The following is an 18,745-nucleotide window of genomic DNA, read 5'->3' as shown; positions in this document are numbered from 1 at the left end:
TGTTCGGTACCTCCCTGAGTCAAAGCAGTGCTGTAAATTCCATGAGTCATTTCAGGTAGGGTGAAGATGGCACATGTTTTCATCAGGAATGGAGAACTGATACAATTTCCTTTTGGAATGGGACATAGGTCTTAGACCAATTTTTACTTCTCTGAGCCTTTTTTTTTTTTTTGCCCTGCTCTGGGACTCTTTTGATCATGATCTTCTAGCATAGTGGTAAATGCAATAATAGATGCCAATGAATAGAAACAAATGGATGCTTTCACATCCATAGTATAAAAATGCTAAATCCTTTCACTATTGTAAGCTGTGAGCCAGAACAAATGTTTGGGCCCTGGAGAAGCACATTTAAGATTTATAAAAGCAAAGTCAACTAATTTCATTGTGGGTCACTGTCCCTTGAACAATGACAGTTACCTCTTCCTCAAGTACATAGTTAGTTAAGCCTTGTTATGCAAAACAGATTTTATTTTTTTAAAAAGTTCTTGAGATAAACTCTGTGAGACTAGTGAGAATTTTGTTTGCAAATGATTTAGTCTTCTTAAAGGCAACTGGTAAACACAGGTAATATGGAGTTGACCCTTAAACACAAAGATTGGGGTGCTGACCCTCTGCATAACCGAAAATTGAACTTTCTCATCAGAACTGTATCTGTGGTTCTGCATCCACAGATTTAACCAACTGCACAGGTTGTGTGCACGTAGGCATGTGTGCTCAACTGTGCCCAACTCTTTGCCACCCCATGCACGATAATCCACCAGGCTCCTCTGTCCATGGAATTTTCCAGGTAAGAACACTGGAGTGGGTTGGCATTTCCTTCTTCAGCACGTGTTGTGTAGTACTGCTTATAAACAGACCTGCACAATACAAATGTGTATTCAAAGGTCCACCGAGTAGTGAAAAGCATGATTAGTGCACATCTTCTGTGGACTGAGGAGTCAGAAAATACTAAGGAGAGTATCAAATCACTTTGTTGGGACTTCTTGGCGGTCCACTGGTTAAGACTGTGCACTTCCAATGTGAGGGATGTGGGCTGGATCCCTGATTGGGGAACCAAGGCCCACAGGCCATGAAGCGCGGCCAAAAAGAAAAAAAATCACTTGTTATATACCTGAAATATATAATATTTTATGTCAAGTATACTTCAATTAAAAAAGAAAAAAATAATAAAAAATGAAATTAAAAAACCACCAAGGAAGGTATAAAGGAAGCAAATAATACAAGTCCCACCCTCAGGGATGGAAGAGATTTCTCTAATATGTAGAAATTTGCTCCCTAGGACTGGTTGAGTGATTGAAGACTGAAAAAAAGGGAGAAGTCACATTTCATTTTCTTAGAAATAAAGCAGATCCTTTGGAGTCATAGTCATAGGGAAAGCTTATATATATAACATCAAGAATGCAACTCATTCCCAAGTAAGAAAGGTGCCATAGGCTCTGTGACTTTCAGGTAATCAAGTAGCCTCATTTAACAGTCTAATGGGGTAGTTGGGGTCTTATTCTACTGTCATTTCTATCAGCTATACCTTGTCATTTGGTATCACTACATTAGGTCAGATTAAACAGAAATCAACCTCTCACTTTCTGCCAAAACCCTTATATCAAAGGTATTGATAGCCCGAAACAGAGTTATGTCCTAGCCAGAGATCACAAAATAACGAAAGCTCTCCTAAGTCTTAAAAACACTGTCATAATGATTCAGTTCATGTCATTTTTAACTTTCCTGAGATGATCCAATCTTGTTTAACCTAAAAACTGCCACGTATATTTGATTAAATAACGTTGTTACTTAGTTTAAGGTAACTGGGTCACATGGACAGGGTCAAAAGAGACAAATACTTTGGTGGACATTTAAAAAATATAACCATAGAGGGAATTCCCTGGTGGTCTAGCGGTTAGGACTCTGAGCTTTCACTGCCAAGGATGCAGGATCAATCCCTGGTTTGGGAACTAAGATCATGCAAGCCTCACAGCACAGCCAAAGAGAAAAAAAGAAAATAAAAAACTATATGTGTGTGTGTGTGTGTGTATATATATATATATGTATGTATGTTTATATATATGTATGTATGTTTATATACACACATAAACACACATATACATATATATAACCGGAGAAAAAGCCCATTAGTTCAGCTCCTTGTCCCCAGTGTGTCGGTTCTGGTGCTGAGAAATTGAGAGATAAGTCTTTTGTTTTAGTCACAGAAGGGCAAAGGAACAAGAAGCTGTGCTGGAGAGATGGACAGAGTCAAAGCTAAACAAATGTATGCCAGATAGATAAGATACACACAGGTATAAGAATTATTCACGCTTTTTCTTGGTTGTTTAAAACCTTTTTTATTTTTTTTTTTAGAATATTTATACTTACGCTTTTGTTGTTATCTACAACGTGGCTTTTAAAAAATGCCTGAGCCACTTTGTCGTTCTTGCCCCAGTATAATCATCTTAGAATTCCTTTTCCCTTGTCACTTTGACTTTGTGTGGCTTCTATAAAATGAGGATCCTGGAAAAGAACCCTTCCTGTGACCCTGGGAGATGAGGTGAGCAGGTCCCGGCTCAGCAGGACCTGACAGGTAAAACTAGCTGGATGGCAAATAGGCTATGATCACCTGGACCAAGGTATAGTTGTGCGCATGTCTTAAGGGTCGTGCTGACTCACCAGGAGAATAAGGATTATGTAGGTTGACCAGGGTGGGTGAGGTAGGAGGGTCCACAGGATTGTGTGGATTGCGGAAGGAGAGGCAGTATATAATATTTGTAGATTAAACATCTATGGTTCTATTAATAAAAAACAAAGACCTAGGTTTCTCAATTTTTTTAAAACTTATTAAGATTCAAGTCACTAATATGTTCATTCTTACGGTTTACAGTGAAAGTAAATGGCTATGGTGATGCAGAGATGACAGCTGAACTGCACCGGTATATTTAAGATTTTTAAATAAAATTCTGAGTTACTTGACCTTATAAAAATACATGTTGATATACTAAATACTCCACAAAGTTCTAGGATGGGGGATATTGTAAATGTAAAAATACATTTCTCTTGGATCAGCACCAAAAATATCGTTAGTTTTCTGTACAACCTCTGACAAGTTTTTCAATATAGACAAGTTAAAATGATTTGGTAAAAATCACAAACGCCATGGAAATCATTAAAGATAAATCCAAGCAACTTTCAAATACATTTGACATCAAGGTCCGGCAATTCACTTGGAGGGATAGTATCGTGAGTACCGCTGAATTACTGTCCTAAGACTTTTGATGTCAACTTTGTACAATGGGGATATTTCACATCTCACACAAAGCAGGCACTCGGACTTAGAAACTTAAGAAAATTATTAGAACCGTTATTAAGACTGAGGTGAACAATTTGTGCAACCTTCCACAATTTCAAAGAGGTAGTGATAGATACCAGTCCTCCTGGCGATGTCAAATGCTGTTTCCTCCAGGCTGTTCTTCAGACCTGGCTTGATGTAGCGGTTCATCAGGAGGAGCTCCAGGGTGTCTTTGCTGTCTCTATTCCCAGCGGCAAGGTGTAGGGGAGTCAGGAGGCCTTTCGTTTGGGCGTTGATATCTGCATCATGCTGCAGTAAGAAAGAAGCCACTCTGGCATTATTCCACTTACAGGCACTGTGCAGGGGTGTCCAGCCATCTACTGTCACTGCATGAACATCCGCCCCGTGTGCAATCAGCTCCCGGACCACGTCTAAGTGCCCATTGTAGGCTGCTCGGTGGAGCGGTGTGTACTTGTCTTCATCTCGAGTGTTCACATGGGTAGCCCTTTCTGAAAGCAGTCTCTGCACTGTGGTCAGCTGAGAATAAAACAGGAGATCTTTCACAAACCCAACATGAAACAAAACAGTAAACAACATGAAACGGTCTAGCAGTGTTAGATTTAATTAAGTTAAATGAAAACTTCCTTCTTAGTAGATGACTGTAAAATAAATGTAAGATTTCTTTGGGGAAGAGGACAACTGATTTAACAATGAACAAGTCAGTGTTAATTATAAATTCTTTTGGGTTTTTTCTTCCCTCATAAACTTGATTTTATGAACGTGATTCTCTGAAAACCAATCCATATGTTTACTCCTGGTCCAATCAAGGCTTACTGCACTAAAGCTACAGTTAGATGAACAATACAGGCTAGAATCATGTTTGATATGTTATGTTTCCTCTGCAAAGAAAACATAATAATGGAACATTATGTTCTGATCTTTCAGTAGTAGGATTATCACACCAATATGCATGGTGTATAAAACTTTAAAACATAAACTTTTATCAGTAGAAAACAATGCTAGCAAGGAAATCCAGAGATTAAGAAGCTCAATTCCTTCTAACTAAAATAACCTCAGACAACTGTTTTCATGAAGTTATATTTTTTCAGTTTGGTCTGAGGACAAAGCGAGCTTCAGGGACAGGTCCTTTGGCTTCCAATCTAGTAGTTTTTCTACTAAATTAAGGTTTCTTTTTTAACTGTTCTCTTCCTTTTTTTTTTTTTTTACCCGATTTTTTTCAGCAGCCCAAAGAAGCAATTTGCTTGGATCTTTTTCCATTTTTTTTTCTTGCAGTTGATACCACTCTTCAGTTTTTTCATCTTGCTCTTCATCGTCATCAGAATTCCCTATCCAGAGACTTTGGGTACCAGTGGGAATAAGGTGTCCATGTGTTTCCAACAGTTCAAGTTGGTTGAAGTGTTCAGAAAAGTCCAAGGAGTTCTCTGGGTCTGGTTTTTCATCATTTACTTTCTCTTTTTCCATTTTTACTACTATTTTAAATATAAATCATTTCAAACACCAGGATATAAATAATCTCTCCAGAGATGATTATGTCTGCTTTATTTTATTCATCAAGATCTGAAAACACAAACACAAAAATTAGGAGCAAACCAGTAATTGAGGCTTTATTAGTAGCATAAATAAGTCTTACCAACATATACAAATATAGTCTGTCTAAACTTTTTGGTGTTTATTAATACTCTTTACATTCATCAAATATTGGAGCTGACAGATTTCAGTTACTTTTATTTTTAATGGCCTAATAGTCATTTTTTATTGTTTTCTTCTAAGTCAGTAGTTATGACTCTGACTTATTTTGAATCTATTGGTTTAGATACTATGCTGTATTATACTAACAGCTGATTAATGCTTGAAGTTTTTAAATTATAACTAATACAATAAAAATGAGAACATTAGCCATTTTTATAAATGAGACACATAGAGGCTATAGAAAAGAAACAAAAATTTGTATTTCCTAAAAACTACTTCCAAGAATCAGAGATTCTTAGACATGGAATAGTCCCCAGAGGACACATGTCCCAATCTCTCATCAATGCAGATATCTTTACCATGACATCTATAATAATCATCTTCTTTCTACTTGAACAATTTCTGGCTTAGGAAAATTCACGGCTTTAAAAAGCAGTACTATTCACTGACAAGACAACTATTGTTCTTAGTTGGGTTCTTGTTGTGAAACAGGATTTTGGCTGTTATTCACTCCTTCATTCAAAAAGATGAAATAAACACCTGGCATGTGCCAGTCTCTTGGTGTTACATGCTTGTTCTTACTGGCTCAATCATGTCCAACTCTTTGTGACCCCCTGAACTGTAGCCTGGAAGGCTCTTTTGTTTAAGGGATTTCCCAGGCTAGAAATTCCTGGAGTGGGTTGCCATTTTCTTCTCCAGGGGATCTTTCCGATGCAGGGATCAAACCCATTTCTCTTTTGTCTCCTACACTGACAGGCAGGTTCTTTACCACTGCACCACTTTGGAAGCCCACCAGACTCTTGGTACTGGGATTCAATAATGTAAAAGATCCATGTCTTAACCTCATGAAGTTTACCATTTAGTCAGGAAGACTGGCAAAAAAGCATTAAGTACTATAGATAAGACTGTAACCAGATACAATGAATATACAGGAGGACCATAATTAACCCAGTCTTATGGGATTACCAAGGGCCTCCCTGGTAGCTCAGTGGTAAAGAATTTGTCTACCAATGCAGGAGACATGGGTTCAACCCCTGGGTTGGGAAGATGCCCTGGAGAAGGAAATGGCAACACATTCCAGTATTCTTGCCTGGAGAATCCCATGGACAGAGAAGTCTGGTGGGCTGTTCATGGGTTCGCAGAGTTGAATGCAATTTAGTGACTAAACTACTACCACCAAGGGATTACAGAAGGCTCCCTGAAGTAAATGACATTTATTCTGCTAGGTTGTCATAATAATTTATAAACAATATCAGCTTAAACAGTTATGCAGGGGGGCAGTCCCAAGACGGAGGAGGAACAGGATAGGAAGAGCACCTTCTCCTCTACAAATTCATCAAAAGATCATGTGAGCACTGAAAGACTGCCACAAAACAACTGCTGAACGCTGGTGGAGGATACCAGGCACCTAGATAGACAGCCCATTCTCTTCAAAAGGAGGTAGGAAAAAATATAAAAGACAAAAAGAGAGACAAAAGAGTTAGGGACGGAGACTGTCCTGGGGAGGGAGTCATGAAGGAGAAGTTTCCAAACACCAGGAAACCCCCTCACCAGTGGGTCTATGGGGAGTTTTAGAATCTCAGAGGGCAAGATAACCAGGAGGAAAAAATAAACCAAAACACACAGAATAGGTGCCTAACCACAACTCCCGGCAGAGAAGTAGCCCAGATGCTCACATCAGCCACCGGAGGCTGGAGAGGAAGGCACGGGCTGCATGCTTAAGGTAAGGACCGGGCCTGAATGCCCTGAGGACAATCTGAAGGAGCTAATGTGAGACAGCACCCCAAACTGTGGGATACCCAGAGAGAGAGAGAGAGAGAGAGAACTTTCCTGCCAAATGCTCTAACTTAATGCACAGCCTGGCCTGCTCACAGAGCAAAGGATTGAGTGATCACCAAAGGAGAACTAGCCAGCTGCATACAGTCCCCTCCCCGCCAGAGGCAGAGAAGCAGGTGGGCAACAGCCAGAGCCAGAAGGCACCGGGCTGCTCCGATCTCGGCCTCAGAGATCGGCATCTTCCACCAAACTGTGAGCAGGGCCCCAGTTGCTAACCACGTCTTCCTGGGATCCTGGATGGTTGACATCTGCCAGGAGGGTCATAGCCTGAGATCAGCTTCCCAGAGGAGACACATGGCACACCTGAGAGGTGATTAAGATGCATGGCCCACCTGGGACAGTGTGCTCCTCAAGCACTCGGTCGCCTGAGCTGCTCAGACCTGGGAAGGGAACAAAACGCATGCCCACCAGAGTCTGTGCCCTTGTGGAGTGCCCGAGAACCTGAACCCGAGTGGATTAGACCTGGAAAGTGCATGAAACCCAGGGCCTGCTTTGGACAGTGCCCTGCAGAGCACCCTGCAGCCTGAGCAGTGTAGAACCAGAAAGCACAAGCCGTGAGCTTGGGCAAACCCAGTGTGGTCCATACACTGCAAACATTCCCCACACATGCCAGTGATGTTTGTTTGCAGGGTTCCTCCCTCCCCAAAACACAACTGAACAAGTGAGTGTAAATAAGTGACCACCTTTGCCCCCTTGTGTCAGGGCAGAAATTAGACACTGAAGAGACTTTCAAACAGAGGAAGCCAAAATAAACAAAGAATAGGGACTGGCTCTGGAAGTGACAGGTCCAACAGATTAAAACCCTGTAGTTAACATTGACTAAGCATTAGAGGGGGCCTATAGACCTTGAGACAGAGAAGGCAATGGCAACCCACTCCAGTACTCTTGCCTGACAAATCCCATGGACAGAGGAGCCTGGTGGGCTGCAGTCCATGGGGTCGTTAGGAGTCAGACACGACTGAGCGACTTCACTTTCACTTTTCACTTTCATGCACTTTAGAAGGAAATGGCAACCTACTCCAGTGTTCTTGCCTGGAGAATTCCAGGGATGGGAGAGCCTGGTGGGCTGCCATCTATGGGGTCGCACAGAGTCGGACATGACTGAAGTGACTTAGCAGCAGCAGCAGCAGCAGCACAGACCTTGAGAACAAGTACAAGCTGGAACAAGGAACTATGGGAAACTGAACTCACCCCACACTGCCCACAACAGCTCCAGAGAAATTCCTGAATATATTTTATATGATCACTTTTTAATTTTTTTTTAAATTTAAGTTCTTTACTACTTTAATTTTCACTTTTATAACCTACTATTACCTTGCAAAAAACAAGATCCTATTTTAAAAACAAATTTCATATATATATTTTTTATAATTTTTGTGATTCATTTTGTTTTGTATTTTTAATATTGTATTTTTGAGGGTCTAACCTCTACTCTATATTTTTAATCTTTGTTTCTTGGTATTTTTTTAAATCAACTTTGTACCTTTAAGAATCTAATCTTCAGTATCCATGTTCACTGAGGGTTGTGATTGCTGGCTTGATTGCTCTCTCCCGTTTTGACTCCCCCTCTTCTCGTTCTGGTCACTTCTATCTCCTTCCTCCTCTTCTCCATGGAACTCCATGAACCTCTCTGAGTGTTCCAGACTGTGGAGAGCACTTAGGGATTTGATTACTGGCTAGACAGCTCTCTCCTCTTTTGACTCCCCGTCTTCTCCTCCTGGTCACCTCTATCTCCCTTTTCCCTCTTCTCTTCTCTAAGTAACTCTGTGTACCTCTCTGGGTGTCCCTCACTGTGGAGAATCTTTTCACCATTACCCTTAATGTTTTATCATCAGTGCTGTATGGATGGAGAAGTCTTGAGGCTACTATAAGAATAAGACTGAAAGCCAGAGGCAGGAGGCTTAACTCCAAAACATGAGAACATCAGAAAACTCCTGATTCCAGGGACCATTAACAGACAAGAGCTCATCAAAAGCTTCCATACCTACACTGAAACTAAGCACCACCCAAGAGTCAAGTTCCAGAGCAAGACATACCATGCTAATTCTCCAACAATGCAGGAACATAGCCCTGGGCATTAAAAGACAGACTGCCCAAAGTCACACCAAACCCACAGACACCCCAAAACTCACTACTGTACACTTCATTGCACTCCAGATAGAAGACATCCAGCTTCACCCACCAGAACACACACACAAGCTCTCCTAACCAGAAAACCTTGACAAGCCACTAGTACAACCCCACCGACAGAGGAGGATCCACAATAAAGAGGAACCACAAACTTCCAGCCTACAAAAAGGACACCCCAAACACAGCAATCTAAACAAAATGAAAAGTCAGATAAATATTTAGCAGGTAAAGGAACATGATAAACATCCACTAAACCAAACAAAAAATGAGGAGATAGGGAGTCTATCTGAAAAAGAATTCAGAATAATGTCAGTCAAGATGCTCCAAAATCTTGAAAACAAAATTTTGAAAAAAAAAAAAAAAAGATTAGAGACAAGGATTAGGAAGATGTAAGAAATGTTCAACAAGGACCTAGAAGAAATAAAGAAGAGTCAGTCAATAATGAATAATGCAATAACTGAGACCAAAAGCACTCTGGAGGGAACCAATAGTAAAATAACTGAGGCAGAAGACAGGATAAGTGGAAGGTGGAAGGTGGAAGATAGAATGGTGGAAATAAATGAAGCACAGAAGAAAAAAGAAAACAGAATTAAAGAAATGAGGACCATATCAGAGGCCTCTGGGACAATGTTAAACACCCCAACATTTGAATCATATGAGTTCCAGAAGACGACAAAAAGAAAGGGCATGAGAAAATACTTGAGAAGATAACAGCTGAAAATGTCCCTAAAATGGGGAAGGAAATATTTACTCAAGTCCAAGAAACCCGGAGAGTCCCAAACAGGATAAACCCAAGGTGAAACACCCCAAGACACATATTAATCAAACTAACAAAGATCAAATACAAAGAACAAATATTAAAAGCAGCAAGGGAAAAACAACAAATAACACACAATGGGATCCCAATAAGGATAACAACTGATCTTTCAACAGAAACTCTTCAGGCTAGAAGGGAATGGCAGGACATACTTAAAGTGATGAAAGAGAAAAACCTACAGCCCAGATATCTATACCCAGCAAGGATCTCATTCAAACATGAAGGGGAAATCAAAAGCTTTACAGACAAGCAAAAACTGAGAGAATTCAGTACCACCAAACCCACTCTTCAATAAATGCTAAGGATATTCTCTAGACAGGAAACACAGAAAAGGTGTATAAACTCAAACCCAAAACAACAAAGTAAATGGCAACAGGATCATAAATTACCTTAAATGTAAATGGGTTGAATGCCCCAACCAATAGATGAACACTGGCTGAATGGATACAAAAATAAGACCCCTATATACGCTATCTAAGAGACCCACCTCAAAACAAGGGACACATACAGACTGAAAGTGAGAGGCTGGAAAAAGATATTTCACGTAAATGGAGACCAAAATAGAGCAGGAGCAGCAACCTCATATCAGATAAAAAAGTCTTTGAAATAAAAGCCATGAAAAGAGACAAAGAAGGACACTACATAATGATCAAAGGATCAATGCAAGAAGAAGATACAAAAATTAAAAATATATATGCACGCAACATAGGAGTAACTCAATACATAAGGCAAATGCTAACAGGTATGAAGGGTAACTTAACAGTAACACAACAATAGTGGAAGGCTTTAATACCCCACTCACACGTATGATCAACCAAAAGAAAATTAGCAAGGAAACACAAACTTTAAATAATACAATGGAGCAGTTAGCTCTAATTAATTTAACACAGATGACAATTATATCTACTACTGTGGGCAGGAATTCCTCAGAAGAAATGGAGTAGCCATCATGGTCAACAAAAAGGTCCGAAATGCAGTTCTTGGATGCAATCTCAAAAACTACAGAATGATCTCTGTTCGTCTCCAAGGCAAACCATTCAATAACACAGTTATCCAAGTCTATGCCCCAACCAGTAACGCTGAAGAAGCTGAAGTTGAACGGATCTATGAAGACCTACAAGACCTTTCAGAACTAACACCCAAAAAAGATGTCCTTTTCATTATAGGGGACTGGAATGCAAGAGTAGGAAGTCAAGAAACACCTGGAGTAATAGGCAAATTTGGCCTTGGAATGCGGAATGAAGCAGGGCAAAGACTAATAGAGTTTTGCCAAGAAAATGAACTGGTCATAGCAAACACCATTTTGCAACAACACAAGAGAAGACTCAACACATGGACATCACCAGATGGTCAACACCGAAATCAGATTGATTATATTCTTTGCAGCCAAAGATGGAGAAGCTGTATACAGTCAACAAAAACAAGACCAGGAGCTGACTGTGGCTCAGATCATGAATTTCTTATTACCAAATTCAGACTCAAATTGAAGAAAGTAGGGAAAACCGTTAGACCATTCAGGTATGACCTAAATCAAATCCCTTATGATTATACAGTGAAAGTGAGAAATAAATTTAAGGGCCTAGATCTGATAGAGTGCCTGATGAACTATGGAATGAGGTTCGTGACATTGTACAGGAGACAGAGATCAAGATCATCCCCATGGAAAAGAAATGCAAAAAAGCAAAATGGCTGTCTGGGGAGGCCTTACAAATAGCTGTGAAAAGAAGAGAGGAGAAAAGCAAAGGAGAAAAGGAAAGATATAAGCATCTGAATGCAGAGTTCCAAAGAATAGCGAGAAGAGATAAGAAAGCCTTCTTCAGCGATCAATGCAAAGAAATAGAGGAAAACAACAGAATGGGACAGACTAGAGATCTCTTCAAGAAAATTAGAGATACCAAGGGAACATTTCATGCAAAGATGGGCTCGATAAAGGACAGAAATGGTCTGGACCTAACAGAAGCAGAAGATATTAAGAAGAGGTGGCAAGAATACACAGAAGAACTGTACAAAAAAGATCTTAATGACCCAGATAACCATGATGGTGTGACCACTAATCTAGAGCCAGACATCCTGGAATGTGAAGTCAAGTGGGCCTTAGAAAGCATCACTACCTACAAAGCTACTGGAGGTGATGGAATTCTGGTGGAGCTCTTTCAAATCCTGAAAGATGATGCTGTGAAAGTGCTGCACTCAATATGCCAGCAAATTTGGAAAACTCAGCAGTGGCCACAGGACTGGAAAAGGTCAGTTTTCATTCCAATCCCAAAGAAAGGCAATGCCAAAGAATGCTCAAACTACCGTACAATTGCACTCATGTCACATGCTAGTAAAGTAATGCTCAAAATTCTCCAAGCCAGGCTTCAGCAATACGTGAACCGTGAACTTCCTGATGTTCAAGCTGGTTTTAGAAAAGGCAGAGGAACCAGAGATCAAATTGCCAACATCCACTGGATCATTGAAAAAGCAAGAGAGTTCCAGAAAAGCATCTATTTCTGCTTTATTGACTATGCCAAAGCCTTTGACTGTGTGGGTCACAATAAACGGTGGAAAATTCTGAAAGAGATGGGCATACCAGACCACCTGACCTGCCTCTTGAGAAATCTATATGCAGGTCAGGAAGCAACAGTTAGAACTGGACATGGAACAACAGACTGGTTCCAAATAGGAAAAGGAGTACGTCAAGGCTGTATATTGTCACCCTGCTTATTTAACTCATATGCAGAGTACATCATGAGAAACGCAGGGCTGGAAGAAACACAAGCTGGAATCAAGATTGCCAGGAGAAATATCAATAACCTCAGATATGCAGAGGACACCACCCTTATGGCAGAAAGTGAAGAGGAACTAAAAAGCCTCTTGATGAAAGTGAAAGAGGAGAGTGACAAAGTTGGCTTAAAGCTCAACAATCAGAAAACAAAGATCATGGCATCCGGTCCCATCACTTCATGGCAAATAGATGGGGAAACAGTGGAAACAGCGTCAGACTTTATTTTTGGGGGCTCCAAAATCACTGCAGATGGTGACTTCAGCCATGAATTTAAAAGACGCTTACTCCTTGGAATAAAAGTTATGACCAATCTAGATAGTATATTCAAAAGCAGAGACATTACTTTCCGACTAAAGTCCATCTAGTCAAGGCTATGGTTTTTCCTGTGGTCATGTATGGGTGTGAAATTTGGACTGTGAAGAAGGCTGAGCGCCGAAGAATTGATGCTTTTGAACTGTGGTGTTGGTGAAGACTCTTGAGAGTCCCTTGGACTGCAAGGAGATCCAACCAGTCCATTCTGAATTAAATCAGCCCTGGGATTTCTTTGGAAGGAATGATGCTAAAGCTGAGGCTCCAGTACTTTGGCCACCTCATGCGAAGTGTTGACTCATTGGAAAAGACTCTGATGGTGGGAGGGATTGGGGGCAGGAGGAGAAGGGGACGACAGAGGATGAGATGGCTGGATGGCATCACTGACTCGATGGATGTGAGTCTGAGTGAACTCCGGGAGTTGGTGATGGACAGGGAGGCCTGGTGTGCTGCAATTCATGGGGTCGCAAAGAGTCGGACACGACTGAGTGACTGAACTGAACTGATAGCAAAAATCCCACTGCAGTACTCTTGTCTGGCAAATCCCATGGATGGAGGGGCCTGGTAGGCTGCAGTCCATGGGTCGCTAGGAGTTGGACACAACTGAGCGACTTCACTTTCACTTTTCACTTTCATGCACTGGAGAAGGAAATGGCAACCCACTCCAGTGTTCTTGCCTGGAGAATCCCAGGGACGGGGGAGTCTGGTGGGCTGCCGTTTATGGGGTCGCGCAGAGTCAGACATGACTGAAGCAACTTAGCAGCAGTAGCATAGCAAAAATCAGCAAAAAGAAAAGCTGGTTCTTTGAGAAGATAAATAAAATAGACAAACCATTATCCAGACTCATCAAGTAAAAAAGGGAGAAGAATCAAATCAACAAAATTAGAACTGAAAATGGAGAAATCACAACAGATAACACAGAAATACAAAGGATCATAAGAGACTACTATCAGTAACTATATGACAATGAATAGGACAACTTGAAAGAAATGGATGAATTCTTAGAAAAGTATTACCTTCAAGAATTGAACCAGGAAGAAATAGAAAATCTTAACAGATACATCACAAGCACCGAAATGGAAGTGAAGTGAAGTCGCTCAGTCATGTTCGACTCTTTGCGACCCCGTGGACTGTAACCTACCAGGCTTCTCCGTCCATGGGATTTTCTAGGCAAAAATACTGGAGTGGCTTGCCATTTCCTTTTCCAGGGGATCTTCCCAAACCGGGGATTGAACATGGCTCTCCCACCTTGCAGACAAACGCTTTTTAACGTCTGAGCCACCAGGGAAGTAAAAAATCTTTCAACAAACAAAAGCACAGGTAAATTGTACCAAGAATTTAGAGAAAAGCTAACACCTATCCTATTCAAACTCTTCCAGAAAATTGCAGAGGAAGGTAATCTCCCAAATATTCTATGAGGCCACCATCACCCTAATACCAAAACCAAAAAAGATGACACAAAAAATAGAAAACTATAGGCCAATATCACTGATAAACATAGATGCAAAATGTTCACTGCAGCACTGTTTACAATAGCCAGGTCAGGGAAGCAACCTAGATGTCCATTGGCAGATGAATGGATAAGAAAGTTGTGGTACATATACATAACGGAATATTACTCAGCTATTGAAAAGAATGCATTTGAATCAGTTCTAATGAGGTGGATGAAACTGGAGCCTATTATACAGAGTGAAGTAAGACAGAAAGAAAAAACACCAATACAGTATATTAATGCATATATATGGAATTTAGAAAAATGGTAACAATGACCCCATATGCGAGACAGCAAAAGAGACACAGATGTAAAGAACAGACTTTTGGACTCTGTGGGAGAAGGCGAGGGTGGGATGATTTGAGAGAATAGCATTAAAACATGTATATTACCATATATGAAACAGAAGCCCAGTCCAAGTTTGAGGCATGAAACAGGGCACTGAAAGCTGGTGCACTGGGACAACCCAAAGGCATGGGGTGGGGAGGGTGGTGGGACAGGGGTTTGGGATTGGGGAACACATGTACATCTGTGGTGATTCATGTCAATGTATGGCAAAAACCACCACAATATTGTAAAGTAATTAGCCTCCAATTAAAATAAATTCATTAATTATAAAAAAGTTGTACAGCATATCAAAATTTAACCACTTGAAGAAAATGAGTATAATAGATATTTAAAAAATATTTCTCAGCTTCCTAATTATATTTGTTGAAATCTTTTTAGTCATTTAAGACTCTTCCCAGAAGTTGCCTCTCTTAAGTCTTTCTTGAGCCTGCATATTAGATCTCTAGTTTCTCCTGTTTCTTGGTGATACATACTGTCTTATCATTAATTTTATTCTTGTTTTAGCCTCTAAAAAGATTGTTAGCTTAAGGATAGGGACTATATTTAACTTACATTTATGTCCGACTTATATACACAAGCATTAAAAACATTTGCATAATTAACATGATTAAAGTGCCATCACTTGATTTTGCTTGGATTGGATTCTGAGAAATCTTAAGAGTTACTCTTAACTCCTAAGATATGGATTTCTTTATAGCTAATTTTCACGAGTTTTAATTGAATGAATCCTAATGCCTCAATGCAAAGAAATATAAGAAAACAATAGAATGGGAAAGACGAGAAATTTCTTCAAGAAAATTAGAGATAGCAAGGGAACATTTCATGCAAGGTCAGTTCAGTCACTCAGACATGTCCGACTCTGCAACCCCAGGAATCCCAGCACGCCAGGCCTCTCTGTCCATCACCAACTCCCGGAGTCTACCCAAAACCATGTCCATCAAGTCGGTGATGCCATCCAACCATCTCATTCTCTGTCGTCCCCTTCTCCTCCTGTCCTCAATCTTTCTCAGCATCAGGGTCTTTGCAAATGAGTCAGTTCTTTGCATCAGGTCGCCAAAATATTGGATTTTCAGCTTCAACATCAGTCCTTCCAATGAACACCCAGGACTGATCTCCTTTAGGATGGACTGGTTGGATCTCCTTGCAGTCCAAGGGACTCTCAAGAGTCTTCTCCAACACCACACTTCAGAAGCATCAACTCTTTGGTGCTCAGCTTTCTTTATAGTCCAACTCTCACATCCATACATGACCAGTGGAAAAAGATGCAAAGATGGGCTCAATAAAGGACAGAAATGGTAGGGACCTAACAGAAGCAGAAGATATTAAGAAGAGGTGGCTGTACAAAAAAGATCTTAGTGACCCAGATAATACAATGGTGTGATCACTCACCGAGAGCCAAATATCCAAGAATGTGAAGTCAAGCGGGCCTTAGGAACATCACTATGAACCAAGCTACTGGAGGTGATGGAATTCCAGTTGAGCTATTTCAAATGCTAAAGGATGATGCTGTGAAAGTGCTGCACTCTATATATCAACAAATTTGGAAAACTCAGCAGCGATCACAGGACTGGAAAAGGTTAGTTTTCATTGCAATCCCAAAGAAAGGCAAGGCCAAAGAATGCTCAAACTACTGCACAATTGCACTCATCTCACATGCTAGTAAAGTAATGCTTAAAATTCTCCAAGCCAGGCTTCAGCAATACCTGAACCGTGAACTCCCAGATGTTCAAGCTGGTTTTAGAAAAGGCAGAGGAATCAGAGATCAAATTGCCAACATCCACTGATCACTGAAAAAGCAAGAGAGTTCCAGAAAAACGTCTATTTCTGCTATATTGACTATGCCAAAGCCTTTGACTGTTTGGATCACAATAAACAGTGGAAAATTCTGAAAGAGATGGGAATACCAGACCACCTGACCTGCCTCTTGAGAAACCTGTATGCAGGTTCAGGAAGCAACAGTTCGAACTGGACATGGAACAACAGACTGGTTCCAAACAGGAAAAGAGTAAGTCAAGGCTGTATATTGTCACCCTGCTTATTTAACTTATATGCAGAGTACACCATGAGAAATGCAGGGCTGGAAGAAGCACAAGCTGGAATCAAGATTGCCGGGAGAAATATCACTAACCTCAGATATACAGATGACACCACCCTTATGGCAGAAAGTGAAGAGGAACTAAAAAGCCTCTTGATGAATGTGAAAGAAGAGTGACAAAGCTGGCTTAAAGCTCAACAGTCAGAAAACTAAGATCATGGCATCTGGTCCCATCACTTCATGGCAAATAGGGAAACAGTGGAAACCGTGGCTATTTTTGGGAGCTCCAAAATCACTGCATATGGTGATTGCAGCCATGAAATTAAAAGATGCTTACTCCTTGGAAGGAAAGTTATGACCAACCTAGACAGCATATTACAAAGCAGAGACATTACTTTGCCAACAAAGGTCCGTCTAGTCAAGGTTATGGTTTTTTCCAGTAGTCATGTACGGATGTGAGAGTTGGGACTATAAGGAATGCTGACTGCCAAAGAATTGATGCTTTTGAAATGTGGTGTTGGAGAAGACTCTTGAGAGTCCCTTGGACTGCAAGGAGATCCAACCAGTCCATCCTAAAGGAGATCAGTCCTGGGTATTCACTGGAAGGACTGATGTTGAAGCTGAAACTCCAATCCTTTGGCCACCTGATGCAAGAAGCTGACTTATTTGAAAAGACCCTGATGCTGAGAAAGATTGAGGGCAAGAGGAGAAGGGAATGACAGAGGATGAGATGTTTAGATGGCATTACCGACTCAATGGACATATGAGTTTTGGTAAACTCCGGGAGTTGGTGATGGACAGGGAGGCCTGGCATGCCGCAGTTCATTTGGTCGCAGAGTCGGACACGACTGAGCCACTGAACTGAACTCAATGCATCACTATATTTTAATAATAGTGCCAAGAGCATTAAAGTCCAGTTTAAATCTATCATTCATGACCAATACCTTCTCTGGACCTGTTACTTTGCACAATGCAGTGTTAGTCACTGAGTCATGGCCAACTCTTTGTGACCCCATTGACTGTAGCCCACAAGACACATTTGTCCGTGGAATTCTCCAGGCAAGAATACTGAAATGGGTTGCCTTTCCCTTCTCCAGAGGATCTTTCCCATGCAGGGATACTATCTGAGTCTCCTGCACTGCAGGCAGATTCTTTACCGTGAGTCACCAGGGAAGACCCTATGCACAAAAAAGGATTGCAGTAAAGAATTTTCTAAGATAGTTCTGTTTTTCAGATCAATCAGGAGACTCTATCAGAAAGGTTTTTATATTCTAATATTTTCACTTTTTTCTCAACCTATTCTCTGAAGCTTACAATGCAATATACCTCTATTCATTAAACACTTAATAAATACCAGTAAATAATGTAAAGTTCACATATTAATTACAGCATCCATAGTAACATTATTGGCGCTTCCCCTGGTGGCTCAGCAGTAAAGAATACACCTGCAATGCAGGAGACTCAGGAGAGGTGGGCTTGATCCCTAGGTCAGGATCTCCTGGCAGAGGGCATGGCAAATCCACTCCAGTATTCTTGCCTAGAGAATATCACGCAAGATACAGTTACAAAAGTCGAAAAGGACTTAAGCTACTGAGAGTGTAGGTACAGCACAGCAACATTATAGCACAGATCTTGTGCCCCTCCTCTCCTTTTTATAGAAACTCTTTTTAAAGTTTGAATTTACTGTTCCAGGCAAAATAAATTACATACAGAAATTTCTTAATTAATTTAAAAAGTCAAACTGTGGTGCATCTCCCTGATTCAAGATTTAAACAGTCGATCAAGATTTCTACTTGATGATATTGCAACAGGAGGAACTAGGTTATGTTTTTTAAAGATCACATTCCACAAACTATATCAACTCTTAAACAGCTCAGCGACAGGTGGAGCCATAAGCCCCATTAGACAGGCGAAGGCGCTGAAGTTTATAAAGATTAAAACAATTTTCAATGGAACTAAAGGCCCAGATTTTCTAATTCAAAAGTTTCACATTATTATTTTTTTAATGCACTGTCAGCACAAAGCAA

At 40.6% G+C, this 18,745-nt stretch overlaps 1 protein-coding gene across 2 annotated transcripts; it reads right to left on the bottom strand.

The window, feature by feature from the left end:
• Positions 1 to 2,310: 2,310 nt before the first annotated feature.
• ANKRD49 (ankyrin repeat domain 49) lies at positions 2,311 to 18,255 on the bottom strand. 2 transcript variants are annotated; one of them, XM_040257814.1, is made up of 3 exons: positions 17,663 to 18,255; positions 4,502 to 4,852; positions 2,311 to 3,811 (listed from the first exon to the last, which is right to left on the bottom strand). In XM_040257814.1, exons 2-3 carry the CDS (start codon positions 4,754 to 4,756, stop codon positions 3,350 to 3,352), a joined length of 717 nt encoding a protein of 238 aa, XP_040113748.1. In that variant the 5' UTR covers positions 4,757 to 4,852; positions 17,663 to 18,255; the 3' UTR covers positions 2,311 to 3,349. The 2 variants fall into 2 exon arrangements, with proteins under 2 accessions (XP_040113748.1, XP_040113750.1); XM_040257816.1 differs by lacking the exon at positions 17,663 to 18,255 and having other exon boundaries at positions 4,502 to 4,856.
• Positions 18,256 to 18,745: the final 490 nt, after the last annotated feature.

Source organism: Oryx dammah, unplaced genomic scaffold (genome assembly GCF_014754425.2).
Source record: "Oryx dammah isolate SB20612 unplaced genomic scaffold, SCBI_Odam_1.1 HiC_scaffold_17, whole genome shotgun sequence".
In the NCBI taxonomy this organism is placed as follows: domain Eukaryota; kingdom Metazoa; phylum Chordata; class Mammalia; order Artiodactyla; family Bovidae; genus Oryx; species Oryx dammah.
The sequence above is the reverse complement of the archived record's forward strand: the minus strand, read 5'-3'. Positions and strand labels throughout refer to the sequence as shown.

Bases quoted from the DNA above. Each gene is read 5' to 3' on its own strand.
- ANKRD49 (XM_040257814.1), bottom strand. From the start codon at position 4,756: ATGGAAAAAGAGAAAGTAAATGATGAAAAACCAGACCCAGAGAACTCC. The intron at 3,812-4,501 runs GTAAAAAAAAAA...TTTTATTCTCAG, and splicing joins GGGCTGCTGAAAAAAATCGG to CTGACCACAGTGCAGAGACT.